Here is a 13822-nt window from a genome sequence, read left to right on the forward strand (position 1 = left end):
ATACAATGCTGGATTGGCAAGTCAGAAATAATGTAATTCCCCTTAAGTTCTTGTGAACATTTTGAAGATTTTGCTCAATTTAAATAGCAAAATAACAAGCATTATAAGTATATACCCATCCATTTTCGAACCACTTTATACAGTACAGGGTTTTGAAGGAGCTTGAGTCTGTATAATTATACTGTAATTATGATTATATTATAATACTCTAAGAGTCTGCTACTCTGCTACAGTCAGTCTACTCTACTCTGCTACAGTCAGTCAAACTTTAGATTATAGATGCTTAGAACATTCACTCCGTACTTTCACTCCTGGTTGTCTAAACCATTTATATTCATGAAATAATAATAAGCAATATTAATAGACTTTTGCCTTTGCATAGAATCAGATTAAATAAACAACAACAACAACAACAACAACAACATAGTTCTGCACTAATAAAACTTTATTACTAGTTTCATGTTTTTTGAAGTTACATTCAATTGAAGAAAAGAAAGAAGGAATAGTGTTTTATTGAGAATATTCAATAGCATTAACTTGGCATTAAACATCATACTTTTGAAGTTATATCTTCATTGACTATGTATCTATGATATAAATATAATCTTATTTCATGTCAGAACTAAATGCTGCTCCTGTGCTGTGCCTAAAAGTAAAACATTTATGCGTTCTAACTTCTAACTTCTGAGTACTGCTGTGGGTGAGGAAAACCGTAACAAACATATTACATAGGAAAATCTGTAGTCACTGTATTGGATTCTAGAACTCCTGCTGAGAAAGGGGACTTTGTAAAAAGAGATAAAGGTATAAATGGAGCAGTGAAACCATATTTTTTTTCCAACAATCATTACATTTTCAGCAATTGTCTCTTTAATATCTGGGTTAATTTGCAATAGTAACAAGGCAATAAAGTTTCAATTAAACTGTTCAAAGTGTAAAGACATGCCAGTGCTTAAAGAATAAATATGTCTTTACAGGTTATGAAGGGAAAAAAAACTATTTTAACTGTAAGTTATAGTGCATTTTGGATTGCAGTCTTAGTCAGGGAGCCTAAAGGCTTTTAGGGTCACTTCAGGTTTGAAATTATTGAACAAGATGTGAACATTTTATTAAAGTATTATTACTTCTGTTTGGTAATGGAACAGGATCATGAAAGAATCGGAAAGGAGTGTATATTTTTCGTATATCTCCTTGTGTTTCGTCACAAACATAGGAAAATTGGGAATAAATAACTCGGATTGTGCACTTCCAGAGCACAATAATTCATTGTATGTTTGAAAGTGCTTAAGCCTTTTGAATTTAGTTTTAATCCCTTTTTTATTTTATTTCATTTTCTTCCCTATTGTTTTGTGTTTCTAACGTAAAAAGTACACTTGGATGTTGATGTTGGGTATTTCCTTTTTCGTATAAATATTAGCATACATTGTATATTTAAATATTTCAGGGAATTGAAACCAAGCCATTATGCCTGGCAGTGTTATAATGTTTGTTCAGTATTATCTAGTCACAGAAATGGGGTTAGAGAGTGACTCATACAATCTGTAGTCTGATTTACAATATGAATTGGACATGCATATAATTTCATGGTGCTCCCCAGTTATAATTATTAATATTATTTTAGACCAATAGAAAAGTGGCAAAATGCTGAAAAACTGACCTACACGTGGTTTTTACTATTATGTTACAATAAGATTGTACATTGTCCAGTATACTACTCATTTTAATGCATTTATTGAACTAAAATGTACAGAAGACTAGTCCACATAATTTGTCTAACATACAGTATGTACAGCTTTAGGTCAACACCTCTGAATCAAAGTAGTTTATTTACAGTGTAAACATTTACTTTATATATAAGAACCAATTTTGTCACAATTCTTAACTTCACAACATTTCTCATTTGGTTTTAATACTGATGTTCTTATAATGGTATTTAAACAGCAAGTTAATGACAGATTATCTCCTCCTTCTTTCTGGAAGGCCTTCTTTAGAGTGTCTGAAAAAGAAACAACACAAAAGGGCAGATTTAGATCAATTCTATTTTCACAGATTATAAAGAGACAGCCATAGAAACAGGTCTTTTGTAGACAATAAGCATTTTGTTCTTATTCACCTGCTGCAGAGAGATTAATTTCTTTTCAGTTTGTAATTTCTGAATTTACCCCACTCCTTCTTTTTTATAAGGGAATCTGTGTTGTACAACATATGACTGTACAAGTCCACGCATAAAGGCTAGGTTTAAACTAGAAGTCTGTATTCTCCAATCAAATGAGGACAACATTGTGAGCAAACCAACCTTTCTAAAAGTGGACCACTTTTAAAGGACATCTATTCTGACAAAATGAATTTGACAGCAGACCTTTGGGAGGAAGGTAAGATCCTAATCTTGCCTACTTCCCCTCTCCTACATATATATATCTTGTCTTCAGGACTTCCCTTTGCACACCCCTCATGTCAACCCCAGGTACTGATACCCTTGTCGCAGCTCCACAGCTCATTCCTAATGAAAGTGAAGGCATGTTTGGTCAGCCTCATCCTTACGGTCAGGCTCTTGTTCTCTCGGCTAGGGTGAGTTGCACTAAATAACCTCTAAAACATTTTTAGAATTCATTAGGATCCAACTGAATTACTGAATGGTAGATTTTTTCCAAACAGCTCTCAGTTGCAGCTTTTGGCAGAGCATCTATGCATAATGGTCTTCATTTGTCTTTATGAAAAACTGCTGTGAAATCTGCTGTTGTGTCAGTTTCCATGTTCATCACTTCTTCCCATCTGATGTACCAAAAGTTTAATGTTTTTACATCAACAATAGGAAATTTTGGTCCCTGGTCCTTTGTTTTAGGTTCTATTGAAGCACCGAATGACTGAACTAACTAATTGCTGGACAAGGCTAATATTTTCTTCAAAACAGAAATAATTTGTCAACTGACAGAGTACCCTAAAATTCACGTAAGGCCCTGGACCCTGAGAGTTAGGTTTTCTGACATTTCTGACCACAGGGGTCAGAAACTGAAGGAAAGTTCGGACTTTTGGCGAGAGATAAAGAAATAACATGCTTGTGTTTTAGGGCCTTTGATTGTTAGGTACGATGCAAACTGTAATGGGAGCCTACCAATGGGAGGTGATTGAGGAGCTCATCTACTGTGACATCATCGTAGCTCTCTGAGAAGGAGGGCTCACTTATGGCAGCTTCATCCTGAAGGTTGGGAGAGTTTACATCTTCCTGGCTGTTATCAGTGACAAAACAAATGGGTTGAAATCCAAAAATGGAATTATGCTTGGAAGTATTGAATGGAAAAATGAAATTACACTACTGTAATAAACAGTAAACGCATAAAAATCCAAAACAAATGTATAGATGTATTTTGCTTTTAGAGGATTGGTTTTAATGGCACTATGTCAATCAAATACCTTAAATAATGCCAAATGCCATTTTAAATCGACATCGTTAAATAATATACATTCACATTGTTTGACATTGTATTCCAGCAGCTGCTGCATTGCCCTTTTTACAGAGTGCAGAAAGACCTGTTGGGCTCTCAGGCATCCCTGCCTTTACCTTCTCTTCCCTGTGAGCACGGAGTTCAGATATTTCTTCACAGCCATTTGTTTTCGGAAACGGCTGTAGTTGTCTGTAAAAAGGGCATCAGAATGGCGCTTGACTGGCATCTGTTCCTCCATCAGGTCATTACTAGGAGAGGAAATAGAAGACACAACAACTTTTAGCCAGGCTCAGAGCCCTGCTGTTCCAATGTTATGGAAGCCCTCAGGGAAGGTACATTTCTCGGGTATCTACATTCTGAGTCCACTTGTGATTCGACCCAAGAGGATATTCCTTTAGACTTTTTCTAAACAGAGATCTAGAATATAGCTCTGGGGTAATGTCATCATGAGATGATTGTTCTCCAAAATGTTCTAATTATTAGCTGTTTAATCATTATTTTTTAAGAAAGAAAGATAACTTGTTCTGAGGGAGGCTCATGTACTAACATGCTGACAAGTGTTAAGAAATAATTCATTCTGGAGTAGAAAGGATGGATCATTCTAGCATTTTCATTGATTTTTTTTATTGGACAGCACCTCCATACTCTCTGAGTATACATTTTTTTCTTCAGTTCGTCAGATAGACAGATGGAGACTTCTACTTTGGTTTTTGGAACAAGTAATGTAATTGATGTAACATAAACTGAATGTCTTGCTGTCACAAGATGATGCTAAAAGTTACTTTCTGTAACATACAGTACTTCTCCTTTCTAAACTGTGCATGACGTGCATTTAATAACATACAACAGGCTGATTTGCCCCTGGAATATACTGCAGTGTTCATGATAGAAAGATAGTGGTGAAATAATATTATCATTGATTTTCTGCACTTGTAATAATCTGTGAAATTTGAATTCAGCAATTCAAAGCTTGATATCTACAAAAAATGTAATACAAAACCTAATTGGGAACAATATCTTTAAAAGTGCAAGAGCTGAATTTAAACAACATGAATAACTGAAACACCATGTTTGCATTCTGTATCTCGCCTTGTTTATGTTTAATCAACAAAGAAAAAGATATTCAACTAAGCTTTTGACTACATGTACTTTTCCTATAAATATGTATCTACAGTATACACCTGGTTAATGACACCACACTGATGAAGCCTCAAATAGAGTTAATTTCTGTGGGGTTTTTGCCCAGACACATAAGTATGCAGTCATTTGTACACAGCTTCAAATCAGACATGATAAACATTCCTTTATACAGTGAGTGGATATGTAGACAAGACCTTCACTATCACAAGTTCATTCGTGAATAGGAAAATATGTATATGTCCATACAACATGTCAGACAGGTGGTGGTAAGTTCTATGACACCAGCTCTGTGTATTGAAACCTCTATTGTAGAAGTAACTCAAGAAGAATTTAGAAATCCTGAGAGATAATTGAGCTGCAGTGACTCTTTTAGCATATTTAACAATGCCTATCCAATCGCTTGGCATTTGACCAAATTAGTTTGCTTTATAAAGCTTATTGTTATTTAGATTTAGTGCCATAACTGGGGAAAACCCATACTACAGCTTTGGGAACTACACTGGAGTGCATAAATAGGCCTGCTCAAGTCATGTTTGGTTGTCTCATCTCTTGCCAGTTGAAGACAGCATCTTAAGAAATGCATCTTAAATCCGAGGATTTCAGAGATCAATAAAAAATCAGTTTATCAATAAAAATCACTAAATACCTGAAAAATACCTGAAATAACCTTTTTTGCAATCTTCTTAAAACGTGGTCGCAAGTGCATATTGTTTTCAGTCTTATGTAGTTTTAAACAATATTGCTCTAACAAAGAAAAACTAGTTAGGAATACCAGCTTGCTGTCTGACAAATTACTCCAGTCATGAAATTGAAATGTGTTTAAAACTATGCCAGGAATAAAATCCATTTTTACCTGACTCTTTTTCCAATTAGAGACTCCAGGTACCGTCGGGCGGATAGCTGGCCAAGAAGCTTGCTGTACCCACTTGTAAAAAGACCGTCAGCGTGTCGTGTGGGTCTGAAATTAAATTACGAAGTGAAATAACTCAACGCTACACGTTTCAAAACCATAAGACCATATACAAGCCCTACGTCGTTAATGCACGAAATCAGACATGTCATATTTCTCGACAGTGGCATGGCTGCCTTTGATGAAGATATTGGATATCTGTAGTGATGCGTTGATTCAAATAGAGCGATATGAAACCCATGAAGCATTCAAAAAAATACTGTAAAACGTACTGTACGCCATATGAACATAAATGGAGATTAAAGACGTCGTACCTAGCGATTGCGTTTGATAAATCATAGTAAAGCTTATAGCTCTCTGGGACGGAATCGTGTTTGGATGGACTCTTCGTCCAGTCGTTCTCGCTGTCTCCTTCAATTGCCACTGTGTTTCCCAGCCTACGGACCAGCAGAGAGAAACACTTCACTTAAAATCACTTCGTCTCGGATAAGCGCTTAAATTAATCTTAATAATAACAACGATTTCGAACCGTGTCACAGAATAATGACTTTCCAGGTAGCCTGTCGTTTTATATCTAGTTAATTGCTAACCAACCGCATCCAATGTAAGTAAATAAGCAAATTCCCAAGTAAGGTTTGGTTCGTTGAAGGTTCACGATATACAGTAATTTGTCCGATGTAATTAAAATCTAACTCCGTTCTGTTTAAGGTCGTCGAGGTGCATTCATTCAGGCGGATGTAGCACATTTAAAGGTCATCTTCAAAAAGCCAAGAGCATTTTGCCCGTAATCAGTGGTGCTAAACTCTTCGGTTTGCGGCTTTTTCTATAAATCAGCTACTATTGTCAGACGTCAGATTGAAGTTACCGATTATTTTAAAGTGTCACTGCTTGTTTTTGTTTTATTGTCAATTGCCTATGTTGTATATTATCGCAGACTTGGTTCTGTCCTTAAGATGTATGGGTTTATGTTACAGGTCAGGAAAGGCTAATGCAGTATTTAGCTCACCGATTTAGGGAAACTTCTGTTCTCTGTCGGAATCGCACATACTAGCGCCTGGCTTGTGTGCTATTACTTAAAACTCAACTGAAGAAAGAGCGATTAGACAACACGAAATCGGTGTTAACATCTGTCTCTCTCTAATAATAACAACTCAATTGTTTCAAAGAATAGTTAATATCTAGAAAGTCGTACCTCATAGACGAATAAGTTCCCAGCGCTGGTAGACCCACTGTTCTGGAATATAACACACTGCACAGGGCTATAAGCAGAAGAAGCTGGGAACTGTTTCTCTGTAACATCGCTTTCAATCTACACAAAAACGGACAGAGACAATGAGCAGACGTTTAGTTTGGTTTTAAGCTTGTTTCTTGTCACTTGACTGTAGCCTTACGTATCTTTCTCTGTAAATTTGAATATATTCTGAATGCAAATTTAGTAGCTTCAGCACGGAATTTAGCCAATAATTCTAAGGGAAGGCATTTCAATTACAATCCACTCAGATTTATTTTCTGAGCAGTTTTAACAATATTTATTTTAACGAGAAACAGTCGCTGATATTCTAAAGGCAGCGACAGGTGCTTGGCAAGTAGCCAGCTCATCATTTAAAGCACAATTCATATTTTCTTATTCTAAAAGCTGTTGCACTTAAAATGTATTTAGACGTAAAAAAGTATCATCAGCAAACTGCACTCTATAAGATTAAAATACAATAGGTACACTGTAACTGTACACTCGTCGGAACTTTCTGTCAAAATGCTAGTCTTTGTAATGCACAGCACTTGAAGCTACACTTCTACGCTCATGTGCTTTTATTGTCCTTAAAAGGTATAATGTATCTATTAAAACAACTTCACGTACGCATCACTCTTAAATATAAAAAAAACAATCGAGTCGAATTTTAAATATTGCATTCGGATTTTTTTTTAATTTGAAGGTGTATCTTTAACCGATCCCTTACACCTTCTCTTTATTTTGTATCAAAGGTTTAGGGAAACTGCGACTGGAGAGTCATTAGGCAGCAAGAGAATATCGATGAACTGCGCTACTTACAGGTGAGCAGTGAAAGTCTTCTGGCGTCTTTGGCTGGCGCTGTCCGCGGTGCTGGAATCAAGCACAGTAGACGGTAGGTTTCCACGCTGCAGAACTATCCCAGCAAAGCCAGCTCGCCCTCTTCAGCAGAACGTTGCCGGTGGTTCTTCTTAACTCCTGTGGGCACTCTTGCTGGATGTGGAGCAGTGTGCCTCATTTTATACATCTGAATACTTTTAGCCGAATAGGAAGGCAATCAGATTCGATCAGTTTAGATACGTCATGCCCAGTCCCACTGGGACAGGCGAGTTCGTCATTGGCTTGTTGGTAAGCCTGGATCCGTAAGCATCCGCCACAGTGGAACTAATTTATATCATACATAATGTGATTTCTAAAGTCCTGCAAGATATTGATTCATGCCCTCCACGTTCAAAGTGATATTAGTTTAGAGTCCAAACTAATATCACTTCTTTTTTCTGTAGCGATCTCCTAGTTTTCAAACCGAGCAACTTTTTGTTGTTTTGATCACAAGTAGTTTCAAGGTAAGCGGGAGCCCCTGTTCATTCACACAGTCGGGTCTGACTTTCAGCTTTGTCTTTGGATGTTTAATTTTTACTTCTGCTTTCAGATTATATTTTTAATCACTGGACTCCACTGATTAACATATATGCGCTTCAGATCAATCAAAACGTAGTTCGTATCAACCAGGCAGCGTCAACACTTCAAAACTAAATTGAGTTTAAAACGCCAGTATTTCTATTTTCATAAGTATTTTACAAGAAGGACATCTGTAATTATAGAACTGCAGAAAAAATAACCCTTTCCTGGAATTATATTTACTTCAATCTAAATTGCAGGGATTGTCCGATATTTTTAAAGGGGTTAAAGCCATGTCTGAAATGAATGTGCAATTCACGACGTCTCAGTAACTGAAATGAGAAAACCGTAATAAAAGAACTTTGTGATGAGGGTGCATGAAATATAATTTAATTTAAAAACGTATAAAATGTGAAAAATAATTGCGAAATCAATACCAGTCTCAACCTAACCAAAATTACTTATATTACTGTAGTTTTCGTTATTTTTCACATTAGAAAAATTGATTGTTGTCAAATCAGGTTGTAAAAGCCCCATTTTAAAGCATTTAAAAGTTTTGTTGAATAAAATTGCATGCACATGTCCCCTCTGTAGTGATTCCACAGATTTCTGTTCATTGTTTAATTATCATGTCAAAGATTCTTGACAGTAGACACTGGTAGTTTTTTTTGGGGTGGGATAGGTGTTTTCTAGAGACCTAAATGTAAATATGATCTGCAAAGGTCAGATGATCTTGATCAGCTCTGAACCAGTGTTAGCTCCCTAATGTGACAGAATGTTACAATAAGTCTGGAGGCATATTTGTTTTTATCATTGCAGTTGTGTATTGCAATCCAAGTTAGCTTGATTTGTTAATGTTGTGAGAATTGTAATACGCTAATTACTGCTACTGCTACTATTATGCTACTGGTGTTGAATCCTTTGACGCCTCTGAATCCATATGTGTCATATTTGCTGATATTTAGTTCTTTTTCGTATGTGTCTGCATTCAGTTAGCTTTTCTAAAGGAAATTTATTTGGCTATTTCTTTAGGATATACAAAATAAGCATTTAATATTTATCTATGCAGCAGAATACAATATGTACATCACAACACAGGAGTAAATTGACATTTGGGGCCAAGTAAACTGTGAAAAGGATTTTTGTCTATTCAGTTGCAAATAATTTTTTATCACCAGTAAGTAACCTGTGCACTCTTCACTTCCAGATTGCTAGAGTCTGCAACCAGCATATCCATATCAGCTTAAGAAAAACAAAATAAAATGTGTAATTTATTTCTAAAATTCTTTTGAGAATAATTTTAGTTTGTATCTATGTGAAAATATTCACGGGAACATGAGAAGAGATCGACGAGTCCATTACAGTTTTGTTGCTGCTACAAAACTAAGCCTGTCTTTCTATGGAATAACATGGCTGGGTAGCTTGTTCCAGACTCCCACAACCATTTGTGCAGAAAATATCCAGCTGTATTCATGAATGCAAATGTAAGTCACTTTGGATAAAGCATTAGCCAAATATATATATACTTACAGTAGTATATATAAAGGCGTTCCTCCTGACTGCAGAGGTAAATACATTTCTCTTAATTTTCCATGTGTATCCTGTGGTTGGTGTTCCAAGCTGACCCCAAAGATTTGAATCAGGCTGACTTTGTCAGTGCCTTTATGAGGATTCTTAGCACCTGGAATAAGTGCCCTCCAAGTCTGTTTTACACCTATTTGTAACTTCCATTCAAGAGTCTATGCCTTCAGCTGCAGTAATTAGTTTTTTTTTGTTTGCCATTTTAGTCTGTCTAAATGTGGTGTTAATGCAAATTGCAAAATTTTCAGTTGGCCTATTCATGCTCAAAATATCATACTCTTCGATTCCATATTTTCCTATCTGCATCTAACACTATGTACATTAAATCTGTCCATTCATGAATATTACCTAATTGTATTTTGTTCCTTCAGCAATCTTTACATTTTGTTGTATTTTAGAGTCATCTGTAATTTTATATCTACACTATAATTATGAGATTGTTGCTATATTTTAGAAAGAGAAGCGATCGTAATACAGAATCCAGATTAGGGTATCATAATACCCTAACCCTGTAGTATCCTAGTCCCTGACAATAACAGGTGATTGTAAAAACTTTTTTTTTCCTTAATTGATACCGTTTATCACCAAATCATCACCCAATTTCATGATAGTGAATCTAATTTTTTGTTATCCACTTTCATTATCCATATGAGAGAGATACTTAATATCAAATAAGGTGTGGGCACAATGAACAAAGAACACATGCGATTGTACATCTATATTACAGAGGTGTTGCTTAATTAAAAGGAATACAAAAATGAACCTGTGTGAAAAATGAGCGAATCACTAATTGTGATTCGATAATTGGGGTTATACAATACAGAGAGGAGACGTTTTGAAACAGCAGTACCTACTCTCTTAGACAAAGCATTAGCATGAAAGATACTGATCTCACTTGTTACCACTTGTTTCTTACTGTTTCGTCAGTGACTTCGATCACTGAGTCTGTCTGGAGCTGGATTAAAAAAATGTGCAGGACTTGGACAGAAGTATTCTTTGTACCTTTTCATTCACATCCAAATGTTTGCTACAGGCGTGTTCAAAGTTGTAGGTTGATTTGTAATTTCATAAACATTTTCAGTTAGCGATGGTGTTTCATCTTTTAACATAAGCACAAAGTTACAGTAACCAAACCAATAGTGAGGAAGAAGAGGGTATGTTAAACAGAAGTAGGAGGGTGCAAACACAAGGGCAGATCATTTTACGAAAGATGTAATCGTTTTGGGACTCTGCTCTATTTTCTACATGTAGAGGGGAAAGCAATCTTTATGTCTTTCCAAATAATTGTCGTTATTCATGAATCGAACAGTGCTGAACACCAAATCCAGATTGTGGTACACAAATGAAGACCCTTAACGTCTGCTAAGGGTAGGCTAAACCAGCGCGTCTAAAACTATTTGATTTCCAGCCACTGGCTGCACTGTGCTACATCACATAGCCTGATTTGGTTAGGCCAAAAATTAAATGAATTATGCGCAAACGACTTGGAAACATGCTGGTAAATTGACAGTGATGATTAAAAACAGAGTGCTGCATGAGGCCAGTGTTCAGGAAATTTTGCTCTTTTTACCGAATCAGGGGATATTATACATCGCCTGAAAGAGCACACTTTGGGTCACAGGCTTTTCAGGAACTTCAAAGATTTATGAGTGTGCTCCCTCATGATAGAAGCCATTTGTTTTCTCCCTCATTATGTCTGAGTCTCTTTAGGTTTAGGCTGTCATGAGTTTGGTTTTGGAGCCTCTCTGTCATCTTCTATTACTCTCCTTATATTCTCCCTTAGTTTCAGGTAGTCAGATTTATCTTTCAGTTCACATGGCTGGAAGACAAACCGAAATGACTGTGTGACTACATACCTCAGGGACCAAGTTCCTGCCCTGTTCTTGTTTTGGGCTCCACATTTACTGATGACATGTGTTGTTATAAAACTGATCGTTGTAAATTTCTGTTTTAGTTCAGGTGGGGAGCTGCACCAGCATGCGTAGGCTGCAAAAGAACAAGTAATAGGTTGATTCCCTGCTGAAAAGAGAAGAAAGAAAACACAACGTTTCGGCTGTGGAGCCTTCTTTTAACCCAGTTAGTAAAGGCACCTGCTGAGGGTAAGAGGCCCCCTTCTTACACCCGAAGAAGGCATCACAGCCAAAACATTGTGTTTTCTTTCTTTTCAGCAGGGAATAAACCTATTACTTATTTGTGTTTTATCTTTGTTCTGATCTGATTTATCTCTTCTTTCTTCAACCGGTGTCTCTTGCAAAACCCCCATCATTAATGAAGGTTAAGTGCAACTGCTTAATGCTGATTTCATCCTATAACCTGGTCATATTGTAGCCATACTTTAAAACAGGGTGTGTAACATACTCATTAAACTCACAAAACCTACATTTAATAATTCATGTGATTTTTCTAGGTTGTATTCCCTACAATTTGGCAAACTATTTACTTAAACCTTTACAATACATTTTCTGTTACTATAATATTTTAAATTATTTTCATATTTGGCATGTGATATTCTTCACATGTCTTTCTTTGACATTTATTCATCTCTGTTCAATGCCGGGTGTAACTCGATGCACTAATTTTCAAATTTTGAATTAAGAGGCCTTTAAGACAATCTCTGCCTTCCCACTTTTCCTTCATATCTCCTTTAAACACTTAGGCAATATTTTTCTTGACTTGGATATTTGTAATTTTAACCTTATATGTTTGCTGTACAACAATAGCACTTTTCTGTTGATAGAGAACATTACAATTTTCATGAAATCCCTTAATATTTAACCAGGGATTTTACCAAATGCATAAATATTTCTCTGACAGTCTCTTAACTTTTTCTGAAGTCCCTGTTTACATAATTAGGTATTTTGTAAAATCTGTGTTTCATGTTCCATCTCATATCTGTCTATGATATTTCCACCAGTTCTCAATTCCTTATTCCTGTTTTCTCATTCCTCATTCTTTCAAAGAGGCCTTTTTAGGAACATAAACCCTAATTTAGGCTCAGCCCATTGTGACTTAAAGTTTGCTTCAAGGTTACCGTATCATAGTCACGTTTCCAGTGATTGTAACACATCTCATCTCTCTATTCTGTCCTGGTTATTTGTGAAGTTGTGGTCAGTAAGAACATCACCCTCAGCAGGTGCCTTAACTAACTTGGTTAAAAAGCATTCATACTGTTTAAGCCATATCAATATCGGCTTCCAAATTTCCCCTGGGAACATCCCAGTCAATGTGTGTGAAGTTGACATCTCCCCAATAATATTATTTCCCTCTTTCTGCATACATTCATATTATATATTTAAGTGCTGTCTTCCATGTCTCAATTAGTTAATCTCTAGCATACACAACTGTATTATTCAGCCTTCAGACCAATTGTAAAACTGGTTAGCTTATTTAGAAAACTGCACTGCAAAAATATGAGGCATAGGGATGTGGTCTCAAAGCCTGTTTGGACTACAACCTAAAAGAATTACATGAAGTACTAAATGTGAAGAATAAGTATTTCACACAGGCTGTTATAAACTAGAGTATGTCAAAAATATGACCTGCTTATAGGATGAACTCTATCAGTCTTGAATAATATTAGCATTATTACCATGCATCTAATTTATGTATGACTGTATTTTTCCAGTTCTACTTAACTTTCATTAAGTATGTGAGTTACTCAGCCAGAATCTGTTCCCCATTGAGCCCCCATAAAAACATATGGGGAAGTATCATGCAACATTTTTCAAAATTCTGCTACTTGTTCTTTAAGGCACACATACTGATGTAGAGACAGTGTTGTTCAAGCATTTGTGTCCTAGTATGTGGAATTAATGCTATTTATTTTGCTTTGAGCAGTACACTGTCAATTTACAGGGTTCCCACCTTGTAGAAAGCAGCTGTTAGTGTAAGCCTGCCTGACATATTAGAAACACAAGTACAACTATCACCTGTATTTTGACAGATTAATGATGATACAAAACGACAAAGGAACAAGAAACAGAAACAAGATTTGTGCGTTTAAACCGACCCTGTCATGAGTCATACTTCGTGTGTAGGCATTTCTCATGCACATCCACCTTGAAATTAAGGAACTGACCTTAACACCTCCATAATGATTCAATCCAGTGCCTTTTTATGGGA

General features: G+C 36.1%; 1 protein-coding gene across 2 annotated transcripts; it reads right to left on the reverse strand.

The window, feature by feature from the left end:
* Positions 1 to 433: 433 nt before the first annotated feature.
* vip (vasoactive intestinal peptide) lies at positions 434 to 7751 on the reverse strand. Of its 2 annotated transcripts, XM_015362409.2 has the most exons (7): positions 7544 to 7749; positions 6686 to 6802; positions 5808 to 5930; positions 5437 to 5541; positions 3560 to 3691; positions 3113 to 3227; positions 434 to 1996 (listed from the first exon to the last, which is right to left on the reverse strand). In XM_015362409.2, exons 2-7 carry the CDS (start codon positions 6790 to 6792, stop codon positions 1988 to 1990), a joined length of 591 nt encoding a protein of 196 aa, XP_015217895.2. In that variant the 5' UTR covers positions 6793 to 6802; positions 7544 to 7749; the 3' UTR covers positions 434 to 1987. The 2 variants fall into 2 exon arrangements, with proteins under 2 accessions (XP_015217895.2, XP_006638528.2); XM_006638465.3 differs by lacking the exon at positions 5808 to 5930 and having other exon boundaries at positions 7544 to 7751.
* Between the last annotated feature and the right edge of the window lie 6071 nt (positions 7752 to 13822).

Source organism: Lepisosteus oculatus, chromosome 17 (genome assembly GCF_040954835.1).
Source record: "Lepisosteus oculatus isolate fLepOcu1 chromosome 17, fLepOcu1.hap2, whole genome shotgun sequence".
NCBI lineage: Eukaryota > Metazoa > Chordata > Actinopteri > Semionotiformes > Lepisosteidae > Lepisosteus > Lepisosteus oculatus.